At 33.1% G+C, this 10,105-nt stretch overlaps 2 protein-coding genes across 2 annotated transcripts; one reads left to right on the forward strand and one right to left on the reverse strand.

Moving 5' to 3' along the window:
- The first annotated feature begins 1,691 nt into the window (after positions 1-1,691).
- Positions 1,692-2,866, forward strand: LOC145018359 (small ribosomal subunit protein cS23-like). The gene is made up of 2 exons (XM_078976256.1): positions 1,692-1,970; positions 2,487-2,866. The coding sequence occupies exons 1-2, from the start codon at positions 1,731-1,733 to the stop codon at positions 2,757-2,759; spliced, it is 513 nt and encodes a 170-aa protein (XP_078832382.1). The 5' UTR covers positions 1,692-1,730; the 3' UTR covers positions 2,760-2,866.
- A 2,257-nt stretch (positions 2,867-5,123) lies between these two features.
- Positions 5,124-7,133, reverse strand: LOC145014213 (uncharacterized). The gene is made up of 3 exons (XM_078972585.1): positions 6,931-7,133; positions 5,546-6,835; positions 5,124-5,462 (listed from the first exon to the last, which is right to left on the reverse strand). Exons 2-3 carry the CDS (start codon positions 6,793-6,795, stop codon positions 5,279-5,281), a joined length of 1,434 nt encoding a protein of 477 aa, XP_078828711.1. The 5' UTR covers positions 6,796-6,835; positions 6,931-7,133; the 3' UTR covers positions 5,124-5,278.
- Between the last annotated feature and the right edge of the window lie 2,972 nt (positions 7,134-10,105).

Genomic DNA, 10,105 nt, shown 5'->3' on the forward strand with positions numbered 1-10,105 from the left:
TTGAAGTTCAGACCAGAAAATTTTTCAGGTCTTTCAGCATGATTAGCCATGATGTTTGGAACCGGTGCATTTGGGTTCACAGCAGGGGTAACACCAACAGCAGGAGTTCCAGTACCAACGGGAGTTGCAGACATTCTGAAAGAATCGTAACCACAATCAAATATATTATTACAGGAAAAAAATCGATACAAACTCGATTTTAGAATAAAAGAACAGAAAACGAAAGTATTAGAACAAAGAATAAATCTGTTTAAGACTGTTAGTATAGTGTCTTCGTTTTCATCCTTGAAAGGTGCCTATAAAGAAAAAAAATAGATGCAAACGATGTGGCTGAGGGTCGAGTTGGATTCGATTCCCTTAAACAGATTCACCGTCTGTTCCCAGGGTACAACAACCTAAACAATATTGTGTACTGCCGGATATCACCACTTGCCTGAAAGAATCGCCTGAAGCAGGAGTCTAAAGAAGGAAGAAGAAGAAGAGTAATTTCATTCGTGTGTTTGAATGAGAAGGCAATATCTTCTTTTATAGTTGAATCGTGAAACGGAACAAATCACTAATTGATTAAGCGTTTAATGGTAATAAATGTCATTAATTACACAATTAATGCATCCGTTACAGAATTCAAAAATAGGGACCAAAACTGTCAAGTTTAACAAAAATGAGGGTAGCGCGCCCGAAAACTTAAGTGTAAGAAGAAGAAAGAGAAAGCTGGGACACTTTTATGAAAACGAAAACTTAAGTGGAAGAAGAAGAAAGAAAAAGAAGTTTCCTATTCCTTAAAATTTTAACAATTAATAGTATATATAATTCATTTTAGTCAATAATCATGACATACAACCGTGTACACAAATAAATATTACGTCATTATGTATTTCATTTGTTATAATATTAGATATGTAAAATAAAATATCGATACTAAAATCCTAAAATTTAATTACTTTTAAGAATAAATAATAAATATGAATGATGATGTTATAAAACAAAATTAGCAAGTAAAGTGTATAAAAAAATAATTGATTATCGATACCATAGCTCCCAAATCCGATAGTGGTGAATTTTAATCACATCTCATCTCATCTCATCTCTTTCAATTCAATTCAAATTTTGAGTTCATATTTTCATCATCCATATGTTTTTAAACCCTCTCCTGCGCAGGAATCATGCTTAACTTGGCCTCAACGAGGTAAAATTCAATTGTAGTTACAAGTTCATTAATCGAGGTTTTTATTCAATCTGCATGTTTTTCCATACATAAAATAGTTTCACATTTTTTTTATATAAGTGAACATAAATACATATATAATTAAGGTTAGATGTAGCTCAATTTTAGAACTGCAAACATGGCAATGGCTCTCAGTTTTAGATGATGATGACATCAACTAAGATTTCTTCTAACTAATCCCTCGTTTTATATAAAATACAAGGCATGAATTTGATCTTGATGTCTAACCCTTTTACTTTTATTGGCTTTAAGAATAGTGCACAATTGCACATTGTGTGGTGAATTAAATTGTATATGTATACGTTTATCTATCAGTAATAATTTAACTTGCTGCATTAACATAAAAATTTGGGCCTTCATTTATTTGTAGTGGGCCTAAAGGCAAAACGAAATCAATGGCCCAAAAGCGATAACATGTGGATGTCATATCCTCCCTTATCCAAACAATCAATCGAATGCTATATACCTTCTTTCCAAACTTTGATAAATCTCTAAAACAAACAAGATGTTGTCGATGTCTATTCATCAAGGAATCAATATCATCGGCATCACATCACCAACTTCGTCTCCCCAAAATACCGTTGCTCTTGGATTCTTGAAAACCCCAGCCCTACCCTCCTCGTCTTTCTGCAACAACAACTCCAAACTCCTTCATAGATTCCATAACCTCTCCATTTCAGCAGCTGTCCAAGAAGCCATTGCTGAAGAAACTCCATTACCCACTCCTCCTGATCAAAAAGACGAGGTCTCTCTCTCTCTCTCTCTCTCTCTCTCTCTCTCTCTCTCTCTCTCTCTCTCTCTCTCTCTCTCTCTCTCTCTCTCTCTCTCTCTCTCTCTCTCTCTCTCTCTCTCTCTCTCTCTGTGTGTGTGTGGATATATACGTGAATATATATGAATCATTGTGTTTCAAATTATATTATTAACAAGTCTTATAAGCTTGTTGGGGTATTAAAGCTTTAAATAATTAGTGTTAAAGCTACAAGTAAAGTATAACATCGGGGTACCAAGTGAAAATATTGATATGGTTCAACAAAAAAGAAAGAAAAGAATAGTCATAAAAAAAGGTGTCTAGTGTAAAAGTTGCTATTAAGTATGTTAAACGAAAGAGAATAGTATTTACTCTTTTAATTTGGAATTCAATAACATATTACTATAATTAGAAATTGATAGATAAATACAATACATATAGTTATTGAGTAATAGTCTATCTGATTTTTATTTTATTAAAACGGTTAGTTTTTTTTTTTGTAAAATTATATAGGTGAAGAAAGTGGTGGAAAAGCCAAGGTTAGTGTTGAAGTTCATATGGATGGAGAAGAACATAGGGCTTGGGCTTGATCAAGTGATACCAGGACATGGGAGTGTCCCTTTGAGTCCTTACTTCTTTTGGCCAAGGAAAGATGCTTGGGAAGAACTCAAGACAACTTTGGAAAGCAAGCCATGGATCTCTCAAAAGAAGATGATCATCCTCCTCAATCAAGCTACTGATATCATCAATCTTTGGCAACAAAGTGGAGGAAATTTGACTTCCTAAACATTTTCTAATTCCCAACCCATTATTAAGTTGTAATTGTTTGTTTCTTTTGTTAAGAGAATTTTTCATTGAAAAAGTGAGTTAAAACCTCAAGTTCCTATTTACCATATGGAGGTTTTGACCAAGAAATTATATATTTTTAACGATTGCCGAAAGTCAACCTCCAAAATCACCGGAGCTGGCTGGTGAACGTTTTTTTTTTTTTTTTTTTTTTTTTCACAATAGTGTGTTGATGTGTTTTCGGTACTTATCAGAGATAACATAACAATTAGTTGAAACGACATATGCACAATATGTTGTAGAGATTAAAAAAAAAAAGTAGTAGATAAATATAATTTTTTTTCTTATATAATACCCCAATTAAAAAAATGTAAATTACACTAACCTGAGCGGCTCACATCAATCGAGGGCTACGTGGAAAATTAATCACGAAACATTAGTAATATCCCTATTATATAATACCCCAATTAAAAAAATGTAAATTACACTAACCTGAGCGGCTCACATCAATCGAGGGCTACGTGGAAAATTAATCACGAAACATTAGTAATATCCCTATTATATTTGTATTAGTATTATTTTTAAAGAAGAAAGTTTATTCTTGTCATTTCTACATTATAACATTTTGGTTTGAACCGAATGAGAAATAGGGTTTTAGTCCAATTTGATCGGGTTTGATTTTAATACCACTATACTAATCAATCCTATCTAATAAATGAATGTTTTTAATCACATATCATTACCTAATTCAATATCCTTATTATATTTGTATTAATATTATTTTAAAAGAAGAAGGTTTATTCTTGTTATTTCTACATTATAACATTTGGGTTTGAACCAAATGAGAAATAGGGTTTTAGTCCAATTTGATCAGGTTTGATTTTAATACAACTATACTAGTCAATCCTACCTAATAAATGAATAGTTTTTTTGTTACATGTTATCACCAAATTTAATATATCATATGACATTTTTTACATTTTTTTTTCAACGTCATTTAAATCTACTTGGCAAATTGTGGCTTTTTTGGTTTTGCTATTAAATTATAAAAAATATAATCTAAAAATATAATAAAGAAAATAAGGAAACTTAAATGTCTCCATAAATTCTCACGTAATTTGTCGATTAATGTATTAAATTAAATTAATTCAAATCAACCTTCTTAATTGAAAAATATAATTTTCGGTCAATCCTTTTTTAATTCACAATAATTTGTAGAAATCTTACAAAAATTTGTTTATTCACGACTAATATTGATATTTTTTCTAAACTCAGTTTTATAAATTATTAAACATTTAATGCTTAACAAAATATATTACAGTAATATTTAAAAAAAAGAAAAAAAACCCTCATATATCACACGAGTCTCATACATAGTTGTCTTTATTATAACTTTCTAGTCGATTAGTTACATCATTGTGTTTTTTTAGTTTATTGCTTTATTTGGTTTTGGATGTTACAACTTACAAATCTGTTGTAGTAACGGGCAACCTTATATTAATTTAAACCGAATAAAAAATGATACATGAAGAAACAAACGTCAAGACTCAAGACAACTGAAGTAACTATGTATTGATTAACAGAATAAGAAGCCATATAAGTTATTGTGAATTTGTGATGTTCAAATAAATTAATATTAATAAGATATAATATATAATCCAAACCCGGTTTACGAAATATGAACCATGCAAATCTAATTATCAATACTAGAAACTGAGAAATACGATCAAAATTCTTGAAAAATAGTGGGTTTAATATTGAAAAAAAAAAAAGCAAAAACCGTATCAGAGACTAGTTTCGATCCAGGTCTATGGGCCCACCACACTTCCGCTGCGCCACTCTGATTTTTATCTTTAAATTTCGAAATTTTATTGTGATAAACTTAAAGCAAACGCATACCAGTTACCATTTTGATAATAAAATTTCGACAATTATCGTTTTGATAATAAAATTTCGACAATCATGGGCCCACCACACTTTCGCTGCGCCACTCTGATTTTTATCTTTAAATTTCGAAATTTTATTGTGATAAACTTAAAGCAAACGCATACCAGTTACCATTTTGATAATAAAATTTCGACAATTATCGTTTTGATAATAAAATTTCGACAATCAGACACAAAAATCAGAGTGGCGCAGCGGAAGCTTGGAGGTCACTGGATCGAAACCAGTCTCTGATATGGTTTTTGCTTTTTTATTTTTCAATATTAAACCCACTATTTTCCATGAATTTTGATCGTATTTCTCAGTTTCTAGTATTGATAATTAGATTTGCATGGTTCATATTTCGTAAACCGGGTTTGGATTATATATTATATCTTATTAATTTATTTGTCCATTACTACAATAGATTTCATTTCTAAAAGTATAACATCCTAATAAAGCAATAAACTAAAAAAACACAATGATGTCATTAATAGAAATAAAACGACATAATCTATCAAAATATTTACTTACTAGATACACTAATATTAACCACATACACAAGTAAAACTAAAACAGATTCACATATTTTGTCATTAAGGCATGAAATTCGGATCTTCTTTGTTCTTGTAAATCTCAAACAACTGCTTTGAATATTTAATCGCGAGTTTCCTGCAATACTTAATCCCGTTTGTGTCATATCTTTTCAGTTCTTCAACTGTTTTCTTCAAATCACAATTTGGGTCTTTTTCAGTCAAAAATTCAGCCACCTTACTAGCCCTACAAACATTATAAATTACAAATCATAATTAATATTCATAGATTATCAATCTTAATTTTAAAAAAAAAAAAAAAAAAATCACCTCTTTGCATCAGGATGACTAAACCCTCGTTCATTGTGATATATTGTTGCTTTACATTCTTTCTCATCTTTTGTTTGTTGTTTATAAAGAACACACACAGCCTTCATACACAATTCAGGATTCTTCCCAAAATCAGCTAACATATCTCCCTCTAATTCCCATTTCATATTCAAATCCTTTTTTCTCCTAATTTTATCTAAAGTTAATTTATATCCATTTAATCCATCTTCAGATTCATCACATCCATCAGTATCACTATCACCACTTCCAGATTCAGATTCAGAACTCTCAACAATAAATCCACCCAAACTATCATCATCTTCTTCATCCTCACTTAAACTATTCCCACTTTTATTCATGTCATCTAACTTTCTAAGTCTTCTTAAAGGCACCCTAGTTCTATCATCTTTATCTTCATCTTTATAATCTTTCTTTATGAGTGTGCAAATTGGAGCATCATCATCATCACTGGTTTCATTATCACTTGCAACTATATTGGAATATCTTTTCCTTTTACCACTTGTAAATCCAAACATATCATCTTCAATTTCATCAATATGTTCAAGATTAGTGCAATCAGGGGTTGAATCAGAAAGCTTTTTAACTTCTGGGATTTGATTATCACTTACATCTTCATCACTAATATCGATAACACCAGAAAAGGGTGGAGCAAAACCTGGTGTAGATGGAGCAAATTTCTTGTTGGAGCATCCGTTTTCCTCAAATTGTAAACGCTTTCTAACTTTGCTACAATATTCCAGTTTTGCCCCTGTCTCTAATGTTTCATTGGCAGATTTGGGAGTTGAGATCGAATCATCTTTTTTCAAATGAAGAATTCCATCTTCATTCAGCTTTGACTCCAATTCACGAACTTGTGACATCAATTGTTTAGCCTTCTCTTTCCAAAAAGAAAGTTCACTTTCTGCTTTCGTTTTCTCACATTCCAAAACTTTGTTTTCAATCATCAACCCGACATTCTCGTTTTCATCACCTGTAAGATCAACGATAGTAACTTTCCCCTTTTCATCATTGTTCTTGACCTTCTGAATCCTTGCGATTTGCTCTTCAAGTTCCTTGTTCCTTTCCTTTAAATCTTCAACCTCCAGTTCCAACATCATACACTTGATTTCATCCATTTTGCTCTTTTCTTCCAATTCAAGACATCTTTTTATATTGTTCTCTATATCCTTCGCAAAATCTGTTCCACTAGTCATCTTTTTCATCACTCCAATATTGTCGACATGGTTCATCTCGTTAATAGAGTTAACGATAACAGCATTCCAGCAAACCCTAGGTCCAAAAGTTCAGGAATCATAATAAGCATAAATGCCAACAAAGATTCAGCAAACATAATAAAAAAATCAAAGTTGAACAGTCGAACTTACAATGAAGTAAACCCTAGTTACTTAAAGCGGGAAGATTACAACCCATATCCTTCGATAATGCTATGAATCACGCAAAAGAGAATCTGAGTAGAGTAAAATTCCTTAAAGTGGTTGATACGTGATAGACAGAAATTGAAGAACACCGTAGTAGAAACTAGAAAGATGGGAGTATCTTGATTTGAACTAGAACTGCGAGTTTTGGGGTTTCATCGGTTTCTAAAAAAGTCTATACAAAGCAATTAACAAAAATTACAATATCTTAAGCTTGATGTACAACATATCAAAGCTACAAAACTTAACCACCTGTCCCGCCTTACGGTGTAAGCTTTCATCTTTCGCCACCTTTCATCCTCTGTCATATTTTTTTTCATTTTTTTTTAACTAAATACATATAATATAATTATAACTTAATAATTTTATAAATATTCAATATAATAAAAGATGAATATTTCATTAATTCAGTAACAAAAAATATTACATTGACAAAAACCAGAATTAAATAAAAAATAATATAAGGAAGTCTATTTAAAATATTTTATCATAAATTCTTCTATTGCCCTTAAAATCATAACGAGTTTGTCTTCCGAAAGATGGTCGACCTTTTATGATAGAATTTTCATATGGATTTTTATTTTTGCAGTGCAATTTTTCTTCTCTTCTTGCGCTTTTTTTTTTCTTAGTCAATTTCTCTTTTTGAATTGCAAACGAGCTTGGAAATTCAAATTTTATAATTCAAAGCTATTTGCCCCTTGTGTATGTCATCAACTTTGTCGAATTCCGATCCATTTGACAAATAGCCTACCTTTTTTTCCTTATCTTTACTTATTAGATGGGTTATCTCTTCGAGTTCAAGCTCATCATCCTGGTTTAAGTCAAACCTCAAACGGGTATCCGATGAAGTTGTGTAACTCGTCTAAATTATTTTTGTTCTTTTCGAACCACCTTCTTCGTCTTTTCTATAAACATCTTTCCATTTCCAAATGTCGAAAAAATGTCGAAAGTGTTTCATATCACTTTCCATACTTGTTCATTGATTTTCCAGGTTGTTGTACATCTTATTGAACATTGTAACCGTCTTGTTCATATATATATATATATATATATATATATATATATATATATATATATATATATATATATATATATATATATATATGGCGGCCACCACGTTACGATGGTGGTTTTGTGCTTCTTTTCATTATTCTTTTGTTAATTACAATTACAATGCTCAATCTCAATAACACACACACACACACTAAGCTAAACACACACACCACAACCACCCTAGTGGTGGCCGACGACGGCTCGTTGGTCGGAGAAACAATTTAACAGTGGCGGTAACACCCTCGCCGACAGATGGGAATAATGTTGGTGTTTTCCGATCTCCACGATGATGGTTGCGCAACGTCGGAAGTTAGGAAGGGGAGGTGGCGATCGGTGGAGGGGATATAAGGTGGGTTGGCGGCTGTTAAGGGCTCCTAGGGTTAGGGTTCTCGTAAAGGTTATATACTCGGTTCCCCTCTAAACTTATTTCCATAATAACAGGATCAGCCCCTCCTTCCCTCTTTTCTCTCTAAACAAGGCCAATATTTACCATTTAAACCCTGCCCCTTGAATCCCTTTACAAAATAAGTTCGGGTTTTTACTAAACAACCCCCATCTTCTAAAATCTTTACAAAACTAATCCACAATTTACCTTTTTAAACCTCCAACCCTCAAATGTGACATATTCAGCTTTCCCTTCTCTTTTTCATCCAAATTAAGTCCCAATAATTACCACGGTGCCCCAGCCTTCATAAATATATACAAAATAAGTATCGAATTTATACTTTAACCCACGAATAATAGTCCCAATAATAACTTTTGGCTCCCAAAACCAACACATGGCTATATAATGATTGATTTTAGGGCTACGATTCATTCGTTTATTTATTTATTTAATAACGGGGTGTTATAGTTGTTTAGGGTTAGGTCCAAATGTCATAAGAGTGTTTAAATATGGTCATGCCCAAAAATTAGGGTTTTTGTCTTAGGCCACGTACGCCCCGCATATGCCTTAGTATGCCCCGCATACATGGTACATGTCCGCGTCCAAACCACCCAAGTACGCTAAGCGTACACATATGTACGCCCAACATATGTAGGGACCTCCTGTGAAAATAAGTTTCATTCCAAGGGTTAAAAGGGTAAATACCTAAATTCCAAATGTTACAAATCTCCCCCACTTGAATTAGACTTCGTCCGCAAAGTTTGTTGCCTCAGATAATTCTGGGCAGTACTCCCTCATTTCACCCTCGGGTTCCCATGTCCACTCAGATCCCTTGCGGTTCTACTATTGCCCTTTCACTAGAATCACCTCCTTGTTACAAAGAGTCTTAGTTTTCCTATCCAAAATCGCCAATGGCTTCTCCACATAATTCAGGCGCTCATCAACCTAAATGTCATCTAATGAAATCACTACAGAAGCATCGGCTACACATTTCCGCAACTAAGATACATGGAAGGTGTTATAAATCTGACTAAGCTCATCGTGAAGATCCAACCGATATGCAACCCTGTTGATCCGGACAAAAATCCTGAATGGACCAATGAATCGGGGTCCCAGCTTGCCCCTCTTCCGGAATCGGATGACACATTTCCAATTTTGTAGAGCAATTCGACGAGTTGGGAGCCCCAAACTCGTTGAGTAGGAACCAGATCTGACGTGGGATTTTAAGTCACCTACTCGACGAGTTGAGAGCCTCAACTCGACGAGTAGGACTGCTAGAGTGAAACCCTAATTTTGGAGTTTTGCACCTTATTTAAGCATCCTAATCCCCACTTATTGGCCTCATTTCCAGCCTCCAAGTCCCAAAACCTAGTTTCAGAAACCCTACTACATTTGTGAGTTTGTGAGACATTTTTGTTTGAAATTTGTGTGTTTTGAAGCTTGTAAAGAAGAGGAGAAGCTTGAGGATTCAAGGAGAAGATAGTAGATCCAAATACTTCCTTTCATCCTCATCATTTTCTGGTAATCAAGTCTCTAACTTGCTTAGTAGTTTCTCAGATCTCCTTATTTTCACTTTATTTGGTTTTTGGTCCAAGAAGCTTGATCTTTGGGATATGGACGTCCCAAGTGAGTAGACCTTCAAATATGGGATTATAGAGGGCTTTCATGGCATAAAGGTGCAAACTT

Source organism: Lactuca saligna, chromosome 9 (genome assembly GCF_052625555.1).
Source record: "Lactuca saligna cultivar CGN05327 chromosome 9, ASM5262555v1, whole genome shotgun sequence".
Lineage (NCBI taxonomy): Eukaryota > Viridiplantae > Streptophyta > Magnoliopsida > Asterales > Asteraceae > Lactuca > Lactuca saligna.